This window comes from Myxocyprinus asiaticus, chromosome 32 (genome assembly GCF_019703515.2).
Source record: "Myxocyprinus asiaticus isolate MX2 ecotype Aquarium Trade chromosome 32, UBuf_Myxa_2, whole genome shotgun sequence".
NCBI lineage: Eukaryota > Metazoa > Chordata > Actinopteri > Cypriniformes > Catostomidae > Myxocyprinus > Myxocyprinus asiaticus.
Genome location: NC_059375.1, coordinates 25034154 through 25057864, shown reverse-complemented (window position 1 = coordinate 25057864; position 23711 = coordinate 25034154). Strand labels below are relative to the sequence as shown.

General features: G+C 44.6%; 1 protein-coding gene across 15 annotated transcripts in view; it reads right to left on the bottom strand.

Moving 5' to 3' along the window:
- LOC127423416 (neurexin-1a) overlaps positions 1-23711 on the bottom strand; it is a 261207-nt gene that overhangs the window by 120424 nt on the left and 117072 nt on the right. For all 15 annotated transcript variants that reach the window (XM_051667679.1, XM_051667680.1, XM_051667688.1 and 12 more), the window contains 2 exons: positions 22777-23221; positions 12221-12604 (listed from right to left, as the gene is read on the bottom strand). In XM_051667679.1, the coding sequence (XP_051523639.1) occupies positions 12221-12604; positions 22777-23221 (829 nt within the window). The remainder of the gene's footprint in view (positions 1-12220; positions 12605-22776; positions 23222-23711) is intronic.

The window sequence follows — 23711 nt, the reverse complement described above, 5'->3', positions numbered from 1 at the left end:
ACACATAATATAATTATAAATGAAATCAATTTAATTTCAGATGAAGCAGGAAAATAAAGGTAACTTGAGTGGCTGCAACCAGCACTTCCAGTTTAGACAGCAATTTATTATAATAAAGGCAATCTTGGGAGCTTTCTTGTGGCGTGATGCGGTGCAAGCATCAGGCATTGTCTCTTGAGTTTATATTGTTGAGCGCAGACAAATCAGGAATCAAGTGAGCGGCAAGAATTAGCTAGGTAATGATAGCACTACCAAGTGATCACTCATTGTATGCACAGTACGTACAGCTGTAGAGCAGCAGGCAACACTGCCCTATAAAATGGCACCATTCTCTTGCTAGCTGTTTGTGGCGAACTTTGCTTCAGCAATGACAAAGCCACCCATCTTTGATGGGTTAATTGAGCGGATAATTTCCATAATTCCTGCACAGAGCTTCAACAATGTGAATAATATAATTGATTGTATTTCCCCACAGCTGTGGCTTTGCTGTAGGGTGATATCTGTGTCCAGACAACAACAACAAGCTTAAGAGAGATGCTCTTCCATTAAAGAATTAGCCAGTGTAGCTTAAAGCACTTTATAGAGGCCAGCCAGATTACAGTTGAAGTCAGACATTTACACAGACTTAGGCTGAAGTCATTAAAACACATTTTTTAACCACTCCACAGATTTCATATTAGCAAACTGTTGTTTTGGCAAGTCGTTTAGAACATCTACTTTGTGCATGACACAAGTAATTTTTCCAAAAATTGTTTACAGACAGATTGTTTCACTTTTAATTGTTTCACTTTTTTTTTTTTTTTTTTTCACAATTCCAGTGGGTGAAAAGTTTACATACATTAAGTTAACTGTCCCTTTAAGCAGCATGGAAAATTCCAGAAAATTATGTCAAGCATTTAGGCATTTAGCCTATTAGCTTCTGATAGGCTAATTGGCTAATTGGGGTCAATTGGAGGTGTACTTGTGGATGTATTTTAAGGCCTAACTTCAAACTCAGTGCCTCTTTGCTTGACATCATGGGAAAATCAAAAGACCTCATAAACAAAACCAAAAAAAAAAAAAACCAAAAAAAAAAAAAAAAAAAAGAAAATTGTGGACCTCCACAAGTCTGGTTCATCCTTGGGAGCAATTTCCAAATACCGTCATGGTTACTGGTGTAACCTCCGTTCCCTGATGGAGGGAACGAGACGTTGGTGTCAATGTAGTGACACTAGGGGTCACTCTTGGGAGCCCGAGACACCTCTGGTCTTTGATAAAAGGCCAATGAAAATTGGCGAGTGGTATTTGCATGCCACTCCCCCGAACATACGGGTATAAAAGGAGCTGGTATGCAACCACTCATTCAGGTTTTACGCTGAGGAGCCGATATAAGGTCCGGCCATTTCAGCGGGTAGTTCAGCGTTGTGGCAGGAGGGACCAACGTCTCGTTCCCTCCATCAGGGAATGGAGGTTACACCAGTAACCATGACGTTCCCTATCTGTCACTCACTCGACGTTGGTGTCGATGTAGTGACACTAGGGGTCCCTATACAAAACGCCACAAGGCTGAACTGTGTTACGTGAACTGGCGGTGTGTGGTGGGCAGACTTGCTGTGTGCCTCATAGCCAGCACACCAGGTCGACACGTAACCTCCCCCAACACAGTTATGAGTGTCGAACGGCCCTTTTTGGGGACAAGTCGACTACCCAGAGATAGAGACAGGCTTAACCCAGTCATGGCCTCTTTCCCCTTCTCTTTTTCCACTCCCTAAAAAAGAAGGGGGATTATCCGACTGGGCCGCCAGGTCTAGTCGGGGGGTGTCCCTCCCAAGGGGAGGACACCGCGGAGACCACACCTCGCCCCAAGAGAGGGGGGATATTTAAGTGGAAGAATACATCACATGGTCTTTCCAACCATGTGGAGAGCCTTCAAGGTAGATCCTACCCAATGGGGGAGGAGTTACTACAACATGGAGACTGAGGGGCTCTGCCCAAGGAAGACGCAGTTTGCCAGTAGGGAAACGAACTAGCGGAAGATATAGATCGCATGGGGTTAGCCTTACAGGGAACCGCCACATGCGGAGCACCTACCCCAGAACCGGGCTCTTCGTTAGCGCGTGTACTGGGCCGGCAGCGAGTCTCTCCGAAAACTCGACTGCCACAGGGCTCGGAGGAAGTCAACCAGGGAACAACCTTTGTGAACACTACTGGGAATTAACAGCGCACGTCTTCAGCTCAAAAGGAGGTGGAAGGCGCTATGTGCAAGCGATACACCCGGCCGGCTATCCCGGGCTTATCCGCTTGTGTTGCGTGCCACTACCTGGGATGAAACCGGTTCCACCCGGAGGTTGTAGAACCTTGCAAAGGTGTTGGGTGTTGCCCAGCCCGCTGCTCTGCAATGTCTGTTAGAGAGGCACCTCTGGCCAGGGCCCAAGAAGCCGCTACACCACGAGTAGAATGGGCTCGTAGCCCTACCGGGGGCGGCATGTTTTGGGCGAGACATGCCATAGTTATGGCGTCAATGAGCCAGTGGGCGATCCTCTGCTTGGAGACAGCACTTCCTTTCCGCTGTGCACCGAAGCAGACAAAGAGCTGCTCAGAGAGTCTAAAGCTCTGCGTGCGATCCAAATAGATGCGCAAAGCGCGCACCGGACACAGCAACGCCAGGGCTGGGTCTGCCTCCTCCTGGGGCAGCGCTTGCAGGTTCACCACCTGGTCTCTAAAAGGAGTGGTGGGAACCTTGGGCACATAGCCCGGTCGGGGGTCTCAGGATCACGTGAGAATAGCCCGGACCGAACTCCAGGCACATTTCGCTGACAGAGAACGCTTGCAGGTCACCTACCCTCTTGATGGAAGTGAGCGCAGTCAGGAGGGCAGTCTTCAAGGAGAGTGCCTTAAGCTCGGCTGACTGCAAAACTCAAAGGGGGCTCTCTGTAGACCCTGAAAAACTACAGAGGTCCGATGAGGGAACAAGGAGTGGCCTGGAGGGATTCAGCCTCCTGGCGCCTCTTAGGAACCTGATGATCAGATCATGCTTCCCTAAGGACTCACCGTCGACTGCGTCATGGTGTGCTGCTATGGCAGCAACGTACACCTTCAAGGTGGAAGGGGACAGCCTCCCTTCCAACCTCTCTTGCAGGAAGGAAAGCACTGATCTGACTGCGCACCTCTGGGGGTCTTCCTGATGGGAAGAACACCACTTAGCGAACAGACACCACTTAAAGGCATACAGGCGCCTCGTAGAGGGAGCCCTAGCCTGAGTGAATGTGTCCACCACCGCAGGTGGGAGATGGCTTAGGTCTTCCGCGTCCCGTCCAGGGGCCAGACATGGAGATTCCAGAGGTCTGGGCGCGGGTGCCGGATGGTGCCCCTTCCCTGAGAAAGAAGGGCCTTTCTCAGGGGAATTTGCCCGGGGGGAGCTGTCACGAGGAGCGTGAGGTCCGAGCACCACGTCTGGGCGGGCCAGTAGGGTGCTTACCAGGACGACCTTCTCCTCGTCCTCCCTGACCTTGCACAGGGTCTGTGCGAGCAGGCTCACTGGGGAAAACGCATATTTGCGAATGCCAGGGGACCAGCTGTGCCAGCGCGTCTATGCCGAGGAAGGCCTCGGTGAGGGCGTACCAGAGCGGGCAGTGGGAGGATTCTTGGGAGGCGAACAGGTGCACCTGTGCCTGACTGAATCGACTCCAAATCAGCTGGACCACCTGAAGGTGGAGTCTCCACTCTCCCTTGAGGGTAACCTGTTGTTACGGCGCGTCCGCCGAAGTGTTGAGGTTGCCCGGGATGTGAGTGGCTTGCAGCGACTTGGTGCTGCTAACTCCGTTGGAGGAGACGGCGGGCGAGTTATGACATACAGCGGGAGCGCAGACCGCCTTGGCGGTTGACATATGCTACCGCTGCCGTGCTGTCTGTCCGAACTAGCACGTGCTTGCCCTGGATCAACGGCCGGAACCTCCGCAGGGCGAGCAGAATTGCCAGTAACCCGAGGCAGTTGATGTGCCAACGCAGCTGCGGACCCGTCTAGAGGCCGGCAGCTGCGTGCCCATTGCCAACAGCGCCCCAGCCCATTTTGGAGGCGTCTGTCGTGACCACGACGCGCCTGGAGACCAGTTCTAGCGGAACACCTGCTCGTGGAAACGAGAGGTCAGTCCAAGGGCTGAAAAGACGGTGACAGACCGACGTAATGGCCACGCGGTGTGTCCCGTGGCGCCATGCGCGTCTCGGGACTCGAGTCTGGAGCCAGTGCTGAAGCGGCCTCATATGCATCAACCCGAGCGGGGTGGCCACCGCCGAGGATGCCATATGCCCCAGGAGCCTCTGAAAATGTTTCAGTGGAACCGCTGTTTTCTGTTTGAACGCCTTCAAACAGGCCAGCACCGACTGGGCGCGCTCGTTCATAAGGTGCGCCGTCAAGGAGACTGAGTCCAACTCCAAACCGAGAAAAGAGATGCTCTGAACCGGGAGGAGCTTGCTCTTTTCCCAGCTGACCCGAAGCCCTAGTCGGCTGAGGTGTGAGAGCACCAGGTCCCTGTGTGCGCATAACCCGTCTCGAGAGTGAGCTAGGATTAGCCAGTCGTCGAGATAGTTGAGAATGCGAATGCCCACCTCCCTTAACGGGGCAAGGGCAGCCTCTGCGATCTTCGTAAAGACGCGAGGAGACAGGGACAGGCCGAAAGGGAGGACTTGTACCGATACGCCTGACCCTCAAACGCAAACCGCAGGAAGGGTCTGTGTCGAGGAAGGATCGAGACGTGAAAGTACGCATCCTTCGGGTCTACCGCCGCGAACCAATCTTGATGCCGGACGCTCGCTAGAATGCGTCTTTGCGTCAGCATCTTGAACGGGAGTCTGTGTAAGGCCCGGTTCAGTACTCGCAGGTCCAAGATTGGCTGCAACCCACCGCCTTTTTTCGGTACAATGAAGTAGGGGCTATAAAACCCCCTCTTCATCTCGGCTGGAGGGACAGGTTCTATCGCGTCCTTCCGTAGGAGGGTAGCGATCTCCGCGCAAGGTAGCAGCGTTTCCATCTTTCACCAAGGTGAAGTGGACACCGCTAGACCTGGGCGGATGCCCAGCGAAGTGAATCGTGCAGCCGAGTCGGACGGTCCGGACCAGCCCTCGCAACGGACTGGAAAGCGCAAGCCATGCACCCGAGTTCCGCGCAAGGGGGACCAAAGGGACAACGTCATCGGATGTACCGGCGGGTGGGGCCTCGCGGCGGGGCGGAGCTTGAGGTGCCACACCCCATCGTGGCCGTGCTGAGTCCGAGGACATCGAAGCACTTACCTGGCTCCTTGTGACCACCCCCGGAACAGCCTGGGACGGGGGAGGAAGAGGCCTGTCCTCATGACCCGTGGAGACTGTCACATCGGGGGCGGATTTGTGCCACAGCTGGGCGCTCAGGGCGGGAGACCGCCGCTGGAGCGCCAACCTGCCAAATGGAGTGGTGGACGGTGGTCGTGATGCCAGCCGTACACACCGAATATGTGACCCAGGGAACAAGGAAACCACTCTTGCGGAGCTCTTGAGTACTGCAGCCACTTGGGCATGCAGCGCAATTAAATGCAAAAGGTAACAAAAAAAAGATCTGCTTACCAGCTCCAGAGCAGCGGGTTTCGTTGTCCCTGGGTCGCCCGTCTCAGGGGCGCTTCGAAGACCTCCGTGGGTTCTTCGGTGCCGGCTGTGAGACGGGTGGTGTCGGCTTCCTGCGGTGGGCTCCACGCCGGGGCCGGGCCGGAGGGGCGGGCTGCGGCGGAGCCGGTGCAGTCACCGCAGGGGGACGCCCTCGGCGATGAGTAGATGGGGGGATCTTGAGCCACGCCGGGGCAGGACAAGCCGGCTAGCATCCATCTACTGCTCTACCATCGAGAACTGCTGGGCAAAGTCCTCGACAGTGTCGCCGAATAGGCCCGCCTGGAAAATGGGGGCAGCAAGGGATCGTGTCCTGTTGGCCTCACCCATCTCGACCAGGTTGAGCAAAAGGTGGCGCTCCTGGACCAGCAGTGTGGCCATCGTCCGCCCGGGAGACCGTGCCGTGACCTCCGTCGCTCGGAGAGCGAGGTCGGTCGTCGAGCGCAGTTCCTGCATCAATCCCGGGGCGGAACTACCCTCGTGCAGTTCCTTTAGCGCCTTGGCAGACTTGCAGGAGAGCCATGGCGTGCAGGGCGGAGGCGGCTTGTCCAGCAGCGCCGTAGGCTTTGACCGTCAGAGACGACGTAAACCTACAGGCCTTGGACGGGGGCTTTGGGCACCCACGCCAGGTGGCGGCGATCTGCGGGCATAGGTGCACCGCGAACGCCTTTATCCACCGGGGGATTGCCGAATAACCCTTGGCCGCCCCACCATCGAGGGTAGTGAGAGCGGGGAAGCTGAAAAGATCGGGACCGGGCAGTAAAAGGTGCCTCCCGCGATCTTGTCAGCACTTCATGCACTTCCGGGAAGAAAGGAACGGGGCGGGGCGTGGCTTTGAGCGGCGCCGCGAGCCCAGGAACCAATCACAGAGCCGCGAGGGTTCAGGGAAGAGCGGTGAAATCCACTCTAACCGACGCTCGCGGCTGTCCGGGAAAGCATGTCGTCATCTCCGCATCAGCCTGTGACTGGGCAATCGACCCCGAAGGGAGGAGCCCAGCCGAGGCTTCCGACTGGACGAGCCCGCTCTCCGATGCTGCGCTCGAGAGCTCATCACTTTCGCGGGCTCCGAATAAGAGGTCGAACTCGCCGTGAGACGAGCCGGCGGACTCACCCGGAAGCCCGATCGGGGCAGACGAGCGTGCTGGGGAATGGGAGTTCCGCGGGGGGATACCCGGCGGAGGCGGTCCCATTGGGGTCCCCAAATCGCCCCCAGTGCTAGCCGCGCTGGCCTCAAACCCGTGGGTAAAAGGACCGAGGCGGGAGCCTCTGGGGTGGCTCACTTCCTTACGAAGGCGAGCCGCGACCGCAACGTTGCCATGGACACATTCTCGCAATGAGAATGTGACCATCCACGAACGCTGTCTCCGCGTGAGCAGTGCCCAGACACGAAAGACAGTGATCGTGACCGTTAGAAGGCGAGAGATAACGAGCACAACCAGGAATAACACACAATCGGAAAAGCATCTTTAAAAAAACGCGTCTTTAAAAAGACGTTCCGTGTGTGCGCTCTTTTAGAGAAATATATACTCTTTTAGAGGGGAAAAATGCTCTTTCAGAAAATATACTCTCTAGTTTTTCTGCCGAAGCGCCCAGGGGCATTCTCTGCAGTGCACCAGTGCAGAGGAGGGAGAAGCCGCTGAAATGCGCCGTCAGATCCAGCAGGTGAATGGACAGTAGTATTCAGCTCAATGAGCATGACCGTTCGGCTCTGAAGAGAAAATCTGAATGAGTGGTTGCATACCAGCTCCTTTTATACCCGTATGTTCGGGGGAGTGGCATGCAAATACCACTCGCCAATTTTCATTGGCCTTTTATCAAAGACCAGAGGTGTCTCGGGCTCCCAAGAGTGACCCCTAGTGTCACTACATCGACACCAACGTCGAGTGAGTGACAGATAGGGAACTGAAGGTACCACGTTCATCTGTACAAACAATAGGATGCAAGTATAAACACCATGGGACCATGCAGACATCATACTGCTCAGGAAGGAGACACATTCTGTCTCATAGAGATGAACGTAGTTTGGTGCTAAAAGTGCAAATCAATCCCAGAACAACAGCAAAGGACCTTGTGACGATGCTGGAGAAAACAGGTAGACAAGTATCTATATCCACAGTAAAACGAGTCTTATATCAACATAACCTGAAAGGCTGTTCAGCAAGGAAGAAGCCACTGCTCCAAAACTTTTTGCAGAAATGTTCTCTGGTCTGATGAAAAACAAATTGAACTGTTTGGCCATAATGACCATCGTTATGTTTGGAGGAAAAAGGGTGAGGCTTGCAAGCCAAAGAATGCCATCCCAACCGTGAAGCGTGTGGCTGGCTGCATCATGTTGTGGGAGTGCTTTGCTGCAGGAGGGACTGGTGCACTTCACAAAATAAATGGCATCATGAGGAAGGAAAATTATGTGGATATATAGAAGCAACATCTCAAAATGGGTCTTCCAAATGGACAATGACCCCAAGCATACCTCCAAAGTTGTGGCAAAATGGCTTCTGGACAACAAAGTCAAGGTACTGAGTGACCATCACAAAGCCATGACCTCAATCCGATAGAAAATTTGTGGGCAGAACTGAAAAAGTGTGTGAGAGCAAGGAAGCCTCATAACCTGACTCAGTTTCACCAGTTCTGTCTGGAGGAATGGGCCAAAATTCAAGCAACTTACTGTGAAAACCTTGTGGAAGGCTACCCAAAACCTTTGACCGAAGTAAAACCATTTAAAGGCAATGCTACCAAAATACCAACAAAGTGTATGTAAACGTCTGACCCACTGGGAATGTGAGGAAAGAAATACAAGCTATTAATACTATTATTCTGACATTTCACATTCTTAAAATAAAGTAGTGATCCTAACTGACCTAAGACAGGGAATGTTTTCTACATTTAAATGTCAGGAATTGTGAAAAAATGAGTTTAAATGTATTTTGGCTATGGTGTATATAAACTTCTGACTTCAACTGTATATGGAGAAACCTCTGAGGGTTGGAGATGCATAGCTGGACACAGACTGAGAGAAAGTCCTGGTTACTTTCGTAACCTCTGTTCCCTGATGGAGGGAACGAGATGTTGTGTCAATGTAGTGACACTAGGGGTCACTCTTGGGAGCCCCAAACACCTCTACTTTTTTAAAAAAAGGCCAATGAGAATTGGCGAGTGGAATTTGCATGCCACTCTCCCGGACATACGGGTATAAAAGGAGCTGGTATGCAACCACTCAGTCAGGTTTTGTGCTGAGGAGCTGAGACCAGGTCCCGGCCACTTCAGCGGGTAGTTCAGCGTTGTGGCAAGAGGGACACAACGTCTCATTCCCTCCAACAGGGAATGGAGGTTACGAAAGTAACCAGGACATTCCCTATCTGTCACTCACTCAATGTTGTGTCGATGTAGTGACACTAGGGGTCCCTATACAAAATGCCAAAACTATCTGAACTGTGTTACGTGTTACACTGTGTGCCTCGTAGCACACCAGGCGTCACGTAACCTCCCCCAACACTCTTATGATGTCAAACGGTCCATCAGGAACAAGTCGACTGCCCAACTATAGGGACAGGCTAGCCCAGCCGAGGCCTCTTTCCCTCTCTTTTCTCCCCAAAAAGAGTGGAATTTGTTAACTGACTGGGAACCATAATGTCTGAGTCAGGGGGTGTCCCTCCCAAGGGGAAGACGGGGGGGGGGGGGTGGGGGGGTATTTTGAGTAGAATACGTGACATGGTCTTACCGAGTCTTGTCGGAAGTATGTCATGTGGAGAGGTGCCATGGTAGGTCCTACCCGAAGGGGGAGGAGTTTCTACAGAGCATGGCGACCGGGGGCAGAGGGGCCTCTGCCCAAGGAAAATGCAGTTTGCCGACAGGGAAACAATTTTGCGGAAAATATCACATGGGGTCGCCTTCGGGGAACCAGCACATGTGGAGCACCTACCTCAGTACAGGGGCTCATTAGCACACATACTGGGCCGGTCAGTGAGTTTCTCCGCAAACTCAACTGCCAGAGGGCTAAGGAGGAAAGTCATCCAGGGATCACAGTCTGTGAACACGACTGGGAGCCAAGAGTGCACATCTTCACCTCAAGGGAAGGGATAGGCGTTATGCGCAAGCGGTACACCTGGCCAGCTGTCAGAACTTACCTGCTCGTGCCTGCCAATACACGGGATGAGACCGGCTCAACCCGGAGATTTTAGAAAAGGTGTTGGGTGTTGCCCAGCCCGCTGCTCTGCAGATGTCTGCCAAAGAGGCGCCACTGGCCAGGGCCCAGGAGGCTGCCACACTCCTGGTAGAATGGGCTCGTAACCCCGCAGGAGGTGGCACGCCCTGAGCCTGATATGCCATCGCGATGGCGTCAATGACCCAGTGGGCGATCCTCTGTTTGGAGACAGCGCTTCCTTTCCGCTGTCCACCAAAGCAGACAAAGAGCTGCTCGGAGCTTCTAAGGATCTGTGTGCAATCCAAATAGATGTGCAAAGCTCACACCGGACACAGCAACACCAAGGCTGTGTCTGCCTCCTCTTGGGGCAGCGCTTGCAGGTTCACCACCTGATCCCTAAAAGGGGTCATGGGAACCTTGGGCACATAGCCCGGTCGGGGTCTCAGGATCACGTGAGAGTAACCCGGACCGAACTCCAGGCACGATTCGCTGACAGAGAATGCCTGCAGGTCCCCTACCCTTTTGATAGAAGTCAGCGCAGTCAGGAAGGCAGTCTTCAAAGAGAGTGCCTTAAGCTCAGCTGACTCCAAGGGCTCAAAGGGAGCTCCCTGTAGACCCCAAAGGACTGGGATTCAACCTCCTAGTGCCTCTCAGGATCCTGATGATCAAGTCATGCTTCCCCAAGTACTTACCATCTACTGCATCGTGATGAGCCGAAATAGCGACTACATACACCTTCAAGGTGGAGGGGGACAGCCGCCCCTCCAGCCTCTCCTGCAGGAAGGAAAGCACCGATCCGACTGCACATCTCTGGGGGTCTTCGCGTCGGGAAGAATACCACTTAGTGAACAGATTCCACTTCAAGGCATACAGGCGCCTCGCAGATGGAGCCCTAGCCTGAGCGATCGTGTCTACCACCGTGGGTGGTAGGCCACTTAGGTCTTCCGCGTCCCGTCCAGGGGCCAGACGTGGAGATTCCAAAGGTCGTGCCCAGTCCCTGAGAAAGAAGGTCCTTCCTCAGGGGAATTCGTCGGGGGGGGGGGCTGTCGCGAGGATCGTGAGATCCGAGAACCACGTCTGGGTGGGCCAGTAGGTTGCTACTAGGATGACCTGATACTCGTCCTCCCTGACCTTGCACAGGATCTGTGCAAGTAGGCTCACTGGGGGAAACGCATATTTGCATAGTCCAGGGGGCCAGCTATGTGCCAGCGCATCTATACCGAGGGGTGCCTCGGTCAGGGCATCATGGTCATGTTCTCGCAATGAGGACATGACTCATCCACGAATGATGTCTCCGTGTGGGCAGTGCCCAGACACATAAGACAGCAATCGTGGCCATCAGAAGCGGAGAGATAACGACCGCAGCCAGGAATAACACACAAATGGAAAGGCATCTTTAAAAAGACATTCCGTGTTTGTGCCGCTCTTTTTGTGAATAAAAATATACTCTTTTAGAATATACTCTGGCATGCAAATTCCACTCGCCAATTCTCATTGGCCTTTTTTCAAAAAAGCAGAGGTGTTTGGGGCTCCCAAGAGTGACCCCTAGTGTCACTACATCAACACAACCTCGAGTGAGTGACAGATAGGGAACAGCACTTGCTCACTCCCTTTTTAGTAGGGAGGGGGTGAACACTGCTTTGTTCATCTGGAAAAACAACAGAATTAAAATTCTGCTTGGGTGGGAGACAAAAGGCAAAAACATAATCCATGCTTGAGTGGCTTTCTCTGAAGATGACATGGACTGAAGAGAAAAACAATTACCACAGTAACAGTAACGTCAGCTTGGCTGCATTTATCAGGGCTGAACTGACAAAGAGGAGAGAAATTTTCCTGCGCTGAGGAGGTGACAGCTATGAATACCGCTCTCCCCAACACTCACTGTCTCTCCTCCATGCAACATAACGGACAAAATAATTCATCTGAATGAGTGCAAAAGGTCTCCATTCACTAACTGTAAGTATGCACATATTTGTGTGTTAAATCCTGTTACGAATGTTTTCATGCACAAATCGTGATTCATCAAAAAGTTTGACTGACATTTTTTCTAAATTTAGGACAAAATTTAGAACAAATTCAAGCCACAAGCACGCCAGTCACAGACACAAACTTCTTAGAAACATGGAATGTGTTAAAGCAATTTTTTTACATTGTTTTTACAAATTGAAAAATTAAGTGACTCTACAATAAATCTTTACTTATTTGAGAGTGACAAAAGTGGTGCATTATACCTTAATCTGGGATATATTCTGCGTAAACAAATTACAATAATATAAAATAAAAAATCAGCCTGTATGAGCAGTAAGGCTGAGTTTGGACCACTATGGTTCACGATATGTTGGACCAAGTTGTTTGGCCAACTCAACACGTCAAAAATAGAAGTCCATCATTCATTTTTATTGCCTAGTTAGGATCCGGTGTAAAAATGATACCATACTGTAGACTCTACGTATACAAGCAGTGGCTCACCTCTCTCACAGGAGCGACCCAAATAGCCTGTCCCAGTGCAGTCACACACATAGCGGTTCCAGCCCTCCCTGCAGGTGCCGCTGTTAAGGCAGGGATTACTCAGACACTGCTTAGGAGGTTCCTTAGAACAGGACGGCTTCACCCCCACCGCCCTCTGCACCTCTGCTATTCGCCGGATGTCCTTGCTCTGGCCGTCCATGAACAGATCTCGCACACAGCCCACATAGCCATAGTTCAGCAGAGCGGTCCACACCTCAGTGGGGAAGATCAGCCCAGCACGGTCCTCTGGCAGGCCGCCCAGGTAGAGTATGTCATCCAGGTCCAGGATCTCACTCTCTCCAGGAGCATTGTAGGGAGTGCGGATGGAGTTGACAGAGATGGTGCCTGAAACAAGACCATAAGGAGAAAATTACATTTTGTTAAACTGATTTTCAGATGTTATTTCAGTTGAAAGTAAAATAGCAATACTAATTGCACATTCTTAACAGATCAACAACTGTTTAAGGACCCCATGAAATTGCGCGACGATTGCAGTTTCCTTTTCTATGGCTGTGTCTCGTTTGGAAGGATGCGTCCTGCAGAGGCTGTCTCGTTTCAGAAAAGTGAGTAGGACACTACGAATGCAGCCTTCGAATGCGACCTTCTTTCATGGGGATTCGGAGGATGCATGAGGTGTATCCTTCGTGGGCACTCACAACCCACAATTCTTTGCTTCAACGGAAATGTCTAAAATAAATTAATGCAAATTTGCCCGTAAATATGATGTTCAAATGCAAGGAATGTTAATTCCCAAATTGAAGTACCACAGTAGATGGGTGCAGAGTATATAATATTTATAATTATATTAATATATAATTAAAGTATTAGACTAGAAGTACACCTGTAAAATCTATTTTCTTTTCTCTTTTCATCATTATAACTCTCCTAAAATGTACCTCATGCATTACCTATCAGAGGGACTTTGTTCCCTTCTCACTCAAAGCGCTCGCGCTTGTTAAAGAGTGGTGTGCTGTCATAGCAACCATGTTACATTCCGTTTCCGTTTGTCCTACGAAGGCCATCTCGTTTAAACGAGGCTTGTTTAAAGGAGGACACTCGGTAGACTGCAGCCTTCAAAGGATGCATCCTACCTAGCACGCAGCCTTCAAAACGAGACACAGCCTCGTTTCCTATTGAAACATGAAGTTTGTGAGGGACATATCAAAGGGCTCATCCCTTTTTTTAAAAAGCCAATAGGCTTTGGTTATGACAGCCTTGAAACATATTACTTGCTAGTAAATTATAGGTGGTAATGGGGGAGGGGCATTTTCATTCTACAGAGCTTTTGATTGGACTAATATCTGTGTAGTGCAGGATGAGTCATCAATAATTTTGATCTATTTTCCCAGAAGATATTTTATTTGCATATATATATATATATATATGCTAAAAGTTAATTTTGTCAAGATTTATGGGTAAAGTGGCATATAGATGGCTTCAAAGCTAATAGACATGGACTAAGTGTTAATCTCGCCACAAATTCACTGACAAAAATGTTGTCAACGTTAACGAAGACGAGATGAAAATGCACATAATGACAATATTTTTTTTATTTTTATTAAAGCATACTATTGACGAAAATATGACGAGACAAAAATGATACTGCAAGATATTAACAGTGCAAGATATGAAAAGGAGTAGAAACATCTATAGAATCTGTATACAGAAGAAGATATTAGATATAGATTCATCTAACCCATTAATAATTGGGGATTTCCCCGCTTGAGCTGCATGAGTTGAAGACAGGCAACATGAACTGCTTCAAAACGGGGTAAATACCTTATTCAAATGCATCCTATTTATACATGATTTTAATCACTATAGTAGCCTATATCCACAACATATATGTAATATACAGTTGCAATCTAAATTATTCAACCCTCCTGACCAGCAATACATTCTGGTGATGTGAATTAAAACACATAAACTAAAACCTCAGTAAACAGTCAAAGTAAGTTTTTAATACACATTTGGGTGATTTTGAGAACAAAGAGTTTTAATTAATTGATTAGTTAATTTTAAAATAAAAAATAATGAATTCTCTCCACAAATGTCATGTCAAAAATATTCAACCCCCAAAGTCAGTCATTTGTGGAGCATCCTTTATCCTTAATAACAGCAAATAAATGTTTCATGTAAGTGTTCTCAGGCTTCGGACACCTCTCTATTAGAATAGAGAGGCAAAAGCTTCCAGCTCATTGACATTCTTTGGTTTCTGTGCTGCCACTGCTTCCTTGAAATCCCAACAAATGTTTGCAATGGGATTTTAATGATGGACTGAAAGGGCCATTTAAGGACATTCCACGACCTATCCCTGAACCAGATTTTGGACAACTTGGATGTTTCCTTGGTGTTATTGTCTTGCTGGAAAGTCCAGTGATCACCGAGCTTCAATTTACACACTGAAGGCATCACATTTTTCATGCCAAAATGGCCTGATACCTGAAAGAATCCATGTTATCAGTCACATAGTCAGGATAGCCGTTTCCTGCAGCCACAAAACACCCCCATAACAGGACTGACCCACCTCCATGCTTGACTGTGGGGATGGTGTTGTTCTTGTCATCACCTTGTCATCTTACTCGAGATGTACTGCTGATCCATGGGTCTAAAACTCATTTTCAGTGTCATATGTCTATAAAACCTTCTTCCAGGACTCCACAGGTCTTTCCTAATTACTTCTTGAATATTCAAGTCAACATTTCCCTTGGTGAAGTTTTGCTTTCTTCCACACCCCAAGAAGGTTGCTGTTGTACCATATTTTAAAAATGTATGAATGGTGCTGCCTACTTTGTCTATTGGAAATTGAAGTGCCTTGGAAATGTACTTTTAGCCATGACCTTTCTTGTGTAATGAAATAATCTCCTCTATTAGCTTTTGAGACAGCTTATTTTTAATTGCATTTTTTGCATAGGAATACATTTTTTGCTTACAATGATAAACTTAAATTTTAAAACTTAAATAAGTGCCATTGCAGATTGATGACTTACTTTTGTAAATCCTTACTGTCTTGGGGGGGGGGGGGGGGTTGAATAATTTCGATTGCAACTGTAACAAATTACATCTCCACAGTGAAGCAAATGAACAGGTGAACAGGTGAACTTGAACTAAACAACACTCTAGTCAGAATATGAGCAATTTGCATTGTGTAGCTTGCGTTGTGAATACACTGTTTCCATAAGAAACACGCTACACACAATGTAATATCCTTTCACGGAAAACTAGTAAGTCTCTAAAGCATGAAGAATTCAGAGTACAGAAGGCTAACTTCTAAAAAGTAGCTAATACTTCAGTCTATTCATTATTATTTTAGGAGCTCATGTTTTTTTCAAGGACAGTAGGCTATATATATGTTTGATACATTTTTAAATTAGAAAATGTTTATAAATGTTTTCCCTAAATGTTTGAATATTTTATTAAAGTTTGGTCTGTTACAGTTTTACACACGTTTTTGTCCATTTTGCACATCGTCATCAACTAAAAGATTTTATTATCGTTGAATAAAATTATATGTAATTTTCATCAGACTAAATGGACTAAAACTAATGAATATGAGACGACAAAATACTGACTAATTTTAAAGGACATTTTCTTCAAATGACTAAAACTATGACTAAAACAAAAAAACTGTGAAAAAATTATCACTGCATGGACTAAAAGCCATAAAACTCAGATTTTGATTTCATGGGCTCAATAAGCGTAGTGAAATTGTCTTCATCCATTATTATTTTCTAATAAAACTTATTCAGAGCACATAGACGGTGTGGGCAAAAATCAAAATGTCTTTGTTTCTGTTTCCTCAACATACAGTAACTGTGAGTTTATGTAGCTACTTTATATTCATGTTAAGGCTTGAAAGATGATTCCCGAGTAGCGATTTGTCATCATTTGTCAAAACTGTGCACATTGACCTGTTACAAATGTTTTCCTGTTGTTTTCTGCTCTGATTTGGTCACAATATTCCAAAACGTCTGTGATGGTCCCGTCTGTACTGTATGAATGTAAGAGCTACTTTTAGCTCATAAGGAATACATAGAAAGCAACCGAGGTGAGCACACCTATGCAAGTATACCTGAAGTTGAAGTACTATTGTGTATTACTCATGTTATCATGCAATTAAAAACTGTCTCTTTTGGAGTGTTTTTAAAGTTAATTAAAAATATTTAGTATTTTCTACATCAATTGCTTTATAAATATGACAAATATATTTACATTTTAGTCTGGTGGCTGTCTGTGCTTCATAATCTTATGATGTGTTGTTTACTGACAAACATTAGTATATATACATGAAATATGTACTGTAAATTATAGTGTTTTTTATTTTTTTAATTATTACAGTGTGTTACAATTATCACAATCATTTTATTGGAGACTCATTTGGTGTTGATGGAATACACAAATGGTTTCTGTCTTTTGAAATGATGAATTCTAGCTTGATTTGTTTGTTTAATTAAGTTGGTGTCAAACGTAAGCAAGTTTTGATTTAGTGTTTGATTTCTTATCTTGGAATTGTTTTTTTAATATAATATAATATAATATAATATAATTTAAAAAAAAATCTGAGTGGATCTATATAATGTTTATATCTTAGTTCTCTGTACATAAAAATAGGATTTTAATGGGATCTTATATGATGTAAATATTTTTCACATATTGTTGAAAGGTCACACAGTCGCAAAAACATTACTAAGATATTAAAATTCTTATTTGCACATAGCAAATTTCTTCTTCCGTTTAGCTGTCTCAATATACAGTGCAAACCATAATACAAAGACAAAGATTCAACAAGCAGTCTCCATAGCAACAGTAGACAATTTTACTGCCAGATTCATAGGATAGTCATCACTATCAAAAGGGCAAATAATAAATGAATCCTTCAGTCCTATTCATTTCTAATTTATTGGTTGTGACTGATTCAGTTATAAAAAGATCTTGCAAAAGATTTGTATGCCTTTGAAAGCATGTTTAATTTCGCCCTCTGTTTTATGGTTTACGTCTAAAATAGCCTACAACTTGCACAAGAACAGAGCTTAATATAAAGATGATGACAAATATCTGATGCTCTCAGGTAAGTAGAGTCTTTCATTCACTCTAATAATGTTAAAACACTTTCATGAGTTCTATAATTACCCTCATTGTTTTCTTGGAGACTCCATCAAACAGGCATTTAAACGCAGCCCGTAATTCAGAATTTTTCTTCTCCTTTTCCACCATTATGCACTGCCATAATTTACGCCTAAAAGGCAGTTACAAAAGAAAATCCTTTACTGGCAAGATAGGAAAGAACAGTCAGGGATTAACACAAAATGCTGGCCACTGCTGAATCCTGTTTATTAGTGTCCAACACAAAGTCCAAACTCAATAAAAGCAGCTTAGAATTAAAGATGCTGCCCTTTTACCTGCCAGAGTCTTTCTTCTGGAGCGACAAAAAGCAGCCTGTTTTACAAAAGCAAATTAGGGGGACAGCACGAGGTGACCCCCATTTTCGTAAGTTTGGCAAGCAATATGTTAAAGGGATAGTTCACTTAAAAATGACAATTCTGTCATCATATCCACACCCTCATTTTGTTCCAAATCCATATTATAATTTTTTTTCTTCCATGGAACACAAAAGGAGATGTTAGGTAGAATATTTGTCTCAGTCACCATTCATTTTCAATGCATCTTTTTCCATACCACAATGGCTCATTAGTCATTCTGCCTAAGTCATACAGGTCTGGAACAACATGACTTATCTGAATAAATAATTTTTGGGTGAACTATCCCTTTAAGTGAATCTGTGAATGCTATTCTAAACTATAAAGCTGGATAGAGTAAGTGCTTTTACATGCACTGTGAAATCTAAACACCTTTTTTTTTTTCTTTTTTTTTTGCCCAAAGAATTTATGGATTTTCATTAAAGATCGGCTGTGAATTGATCACAGGAGAAAACAGTTGGACTGTTAGTGTGTCTGTGTGTGCATTTATATTTGTGCCAAGGTTCAGTAAAAACTGTATTTGTTCATAGATCTGTGATTTATTTTCATAATTAATGGCTATTGTGGGAATTGAATGAATGGCCGCAGTATTGTTCTGTGATGTAGAGCTCTGGGCTAGAGCTCAATTCTGCATCACACACTGCAAGAGGCAGAAAGATTCTCCCAGAGATTAAATGTGATTCCATAGACCGATTATGGCCTCATGTATTTGACTCATTATTCACAGGCACATCCAAAGATACAAGTGAAATATTAAATGGCCAGATGTTGTGACACAGTAAAGTAAAATTATACTCCGTGTAACTCATTACCTGCCAACGGTTTCAACAAATACAGAGAAAAACTAGTCCTTCGTTCCATTCCACTTGATCTATCACCATAGAGATGCCACTTGTAACATGGTAACAGTGTTAGTAAATAAGAATTTCATTTTCCTCTAAGCCTGCAATAAGTCTGTGTGGATTTGATGAGGCATAGTGACACTATTTCTCCTCCTCTCTCACGCTCGCGCACACACACACATTATCTTTTCCTGTATTGCGGACTTGGCAACTGTACCCCTAAACAGAAGCCAAACATCTCCCCCGGGTCATCAGTAATGAGCATTCTCTATCATCCCGACTTCTATTTACTGTGCTCAGTGATTACATAGCACTGCTAATGCTGGGCAAGATACTTTACTTTATTTGCACACAGAAGTATGCACATAAGTAGTGTGTCGTGGAGTACTAAAATGAGGCAGCAAAGTCTCCTCTTTATGTTTGGATTCTTTGAATCCCATGTTACAGCTCCAATTGATGTGCTTCTGTGTTAAAGGCATATGGAACTCCATTTATTTCACATTTATCGACAAGCAACCATTACTATAATATTTTTGAATATTGATACTACCATGCTATTTATTAAAACCAAGTCACAAGTTTATGCGTTTAAAAAAAAATTTGGTAACACTTTACAATAAGGTTGTTAACATTAGTTATACCATGGGGCTGTTGAATCTTGATTCTGGTTGACAGACTTTCTAATGTGTGCAATTATTTTTCTGTAAACGGGTGGCTATGAAGTAGTTCCAGGACTTGACCGCATTGCGGTTCCATATCACTTAATTATCAGTTATTTCAAAGAGCTATAGAGGATACCGCAGCAAAATAACCAACTAAAACAAAGACATTGGCTTCGTAATCGAGATAAGAATGACAAGCAATTTATATAATGTCCTAAATGTATTTTAATATCTGGAGAAAGCACATTCTTTATTTCGCTCTCACCCCCACACACATTCATACACAGATACATAGACACTCATGGGCAACACACAGAGCCTTAGGCCACGTCCACACTAATATGTTTTCGTTTGAAAATGCATCTTTTTCTCTACGTTTTGACCTTCCATCCACACTGAGACTGCATTTTTGACAGCAAAAATTTAGCTTATTGAAAACGCTCTCCCTGGCATTGTAGTGTGGACAGGGGAAAAGGAGACATATGAAGATGATGACATATTTGTTGTCATGTGATGCAGTGAACCATTCAACCAAAAACAATAAAGATGGCTGCCCATGTTGTAGCGCCGTTGTTGTGCCAACTTTTGGAAAACACTTTCGGAGAGTGTTACGAAAACGCAGTTTTCAAATGTATCTGGATTAATATGGATGTAGCCTTAATGTCAGCATATCACCGAGACTTAATAAAGCAGTTTAGCAATGGAAAGCTACATACAACAATGGGGACACAACCACCCTGCCACTGAGAAGTGCAGTTAAACTGACAGCTTTGCGATTTGAAGCGATGTTACAGTCAATCACAGCTGAAGAGAGCCGCAGCAGATGAAGGTAATTACACCAACCGAGCATGCTCTCTCTCTCTCTCTCTCTCTCCCTCTCTCTCTCTCTCTCTCTCTCACAAACACACACACACACACACACACAAACACACACAAAATAATGCACACCCGAGGTGTAACAGTCACTCCGCTTCGCGTTGTGGCCACATTACCACCTCGCAATATTTTTCAATACCGTAATTCAACAGCCAGTCCTCAGTTATTCCACACTTAAAGCATTAGTTATTATGAACTCACAAAGAACAATTTAAAAAAAAAAGTTTTATTTTTTTATCTTGGTTAATGTAAAATAAAATGTTTCATTATTCATGTAAGTTTATATATCATTAACTAATGGTAATATATTCAACTTTTAATGTAAATATATATATATATATATATATATATATATATATATATATATATATATATATATATATATATATATATATATATAAAGAAATATATATTAACCAAGATTAATGCAGTAAAAAGTAAAATAGTTGTTTATTGTCAGTTCATGTTAACTATTGCATTATGTTAACAAATACAACATAATTGTAAAATGTTACACATTTTTTAACACTGCTTCAAATATACTAGCTATTTTAATACAGTAAAAAGCATATTTTTTGTAGTTCTTATGTTAAACTAACTGTTTTTTCAGACTATAAGTAAACAAATCTTCGGTAAATGCTGTAAATGTAATGTAGGTCACATGCGCTGAGTTGCAGCTTTAATTTAACTGAGCTATGTAGTTGATGAAGAAACAGCTCACTAAAAATCATTGTTTCATCAGTAATTTTAAGTTAATTTTGATTCAGATTTGACCAAAAGTGGGGATGCCGAATGGGAAAGTTATTTACTTTGTAATTAGTCCATCTATTTTCACCAATTCTAAGTAGTTCCATAGCTCTAAAATAGTTACCTATTCATTCAACATGATGGGCATTATACCACTGACATGTTAATCAGCCAATCACAGTGGTACTTTAGAAAAATTAGTTCTTTATACACTTTTTTATAAAGAAAAAATTATAGATATATTTTCTATATCTCATATTTCCCAGTATTTCTCAGTTTATTTTTAATACTGTCAATTATTTTCTCATACTAATTTTTGAGGCACTGCCTGCCTTGCCGCCTTGAAAAAAAACCCTACTCTGACACACACGTGTGCATATGTACATACAGATATATATATATATATATATAAACATGTATGTTCGCATACATACAAGCAACAACACCAGCGTGCCCACCAGCTCTCTGCACCAGGAAGTGTGTCCATATATGATTAAACTGTCTTTGTGTAGGCAGCCAATTCATGCAGGCGGGTGAGTGACACAGCTAATTCTGCAGGCCTGAGAGGCAAGCTCCCATCTGTCAGTGGTGTTACAGATTCTCATGAAACACCAATAACAGAAAAGGTTTAATCTCTCTTTCAAATTTCAAAATGTGCCTGAACTCACAGTGGCTTTATTGCATTGGTGTGTTGATAAGGCCTGGAGAATTAGATCAAACCGAGCACTATTTGGATGGAATCTACAGTTTTATAAAAAACATATTTTAAAACCATGGAAAAAAGGGCTTTTTAACTAAACCGTATTCAATCCCAATATTGCATTGCCATGAAGCAAAAAAACAAAAACAAAAAAACACTGTTGCTTTAGAAATCTGATTTCATAATTGCTCCGTAAGCCATTTAATTTTCTCCACGTAACTCTATCTCACAGTGCATGTCAGAACTAATGTAGGTGAGCAGAGTTTCTATATCTGGGGAGAGAAGATGAGAGGCAACAACTTCAGGTCAATTGAACATTTTTTGCACTTTTTCCAGTGTTTCACAGAAACAAGAAAATGAACTGGTACCAAAGGCCACTCTTTGGACTTCAAGCAAACAGCATTGATGTGCGAGGAGAAGGGGAATAGTGGGAGACTTAGGAATGAAATGTCTTTACTTGGCAGAGCTGTGCACTAACTTGCTCTCTCCTTTGGGAAACCAAATGTGGTTTCCATGGCAACTCTGCCAGAGATGACAGAGCGAGAAAAGAGGAGTAAGATAGGAAGGATTGCGGGTCCTGATCATATTGAAATGTCTGCCTGACCGCGCACTCCAGAAGGCATGGTTATGACTGTGTTCACGCAAGCGTGAGAGAACACTGCTGTCTCTGCTATGTCAATATTTCCATAGACCTTGAATCTAACCAGCCAAAATCTAACCATAGATTGAGCATATCAAAAATACATCAATAGAGCAAAGAAACAGCTGGGCAGGCTACATTCATACAGTCAGTGTTTGGGATTGACAATCGTATTTTCTAACTGGTGTGACTTTCAAATTGTCCTGTTCATGCAACAGCTCAGTCAGGAGAAGCTCGATAGTATATATCAAAGATGGCGACGTCCATAATACCAGAAAGTCTAAATGTAATAAATGAGTCCAATTAAAGTTCTGGCCACCATTCACTTACATTGTGAGGACCTACAGAGCTGAGATGTTATTCTAAAAATCGTTATTTGTGTTCTGCAGAAGAAAGAAAGTCATACACATCTGGGATGGCATGAGAGTGAGTAAATGATGAATGGGGTTGTCATACACGTTTATAACCGAATGATGTGTACGTAACTGCATTTAGTGCGCTATAACAGGACTGATAACAGTATTCTGTTATTCTGAATGTAGCCACAGTAACCACACTTATAGAATATTCTACCTGATCTTCCGTCTCTCTGGAAGTCCACATGGTACCATTCCCCATCGTTGACCTTTTTGTTGACAGCATGGGTTTTGGTGGTTCCCGAGCCCATGTCGAGCAAAAGGTACAGATGGCCATCCAGCATCTCTATGGCGAAGAAATCCACCTTCAAGGTCTTGGGGCTCTTGGGGTCTTTTTGCATCTGCGGTTTGGGTTTTCCATGGCTGAAGAGGAGCAGACCGTTGGGCTCAGTGGTGCGGAAATCAAAGGAGATGGAACCAGCTTTTTTGGCTGACCACTTGTCAAGAGTTATGAATGACTCTGGCGTCTCGAAGGTGACAGGATCCAGAGTAGCCACATTCTCACATTTGAAGGCCACCACACCGCTCACCTTCATCTTGGGGTCACCTAGCTTGGCCAGTCGAGACAGCTCGAGCCTTACGTCGTTGTTTTTGTACACAACCTTTAATGGAAAGGACATGAGAACAAATAGTTAACCAGCATCAGTCACACTTTATCATTTTATGTATTTTAAGTAATTCTAATGCTAACTACATGTAATTTAAGTGTAATTATTTTGTGGAGCTGCTGGTAAATATACTTTTTTTACTGTAATTAATTATTTTTAAATTTTTTAAATTGTGAAACACTATAATGTAAAGTGTTACCACATTTTCTTTAAAATGTATTTAAAGATTTAAGGATTAAAAAAAAAAAAAAATCAGATTCTGTTTCTAGTTGGCTAATCAAATGGCTAATAAAAGCAAATTTGTGACACTGACCATGTTAACATATTAAATGTATTAAGGGTCAGATTTCCTTGCTTATTGAATTTCAATTTCAAAATTCAATTTCAATATAAAATTCAAAGATGCTCTTTCAAACACAAAATAATTTAAAATAATCTGAAATTAATTTTAATTATGCAATTTCATTTTCACTCAAAATAAAAA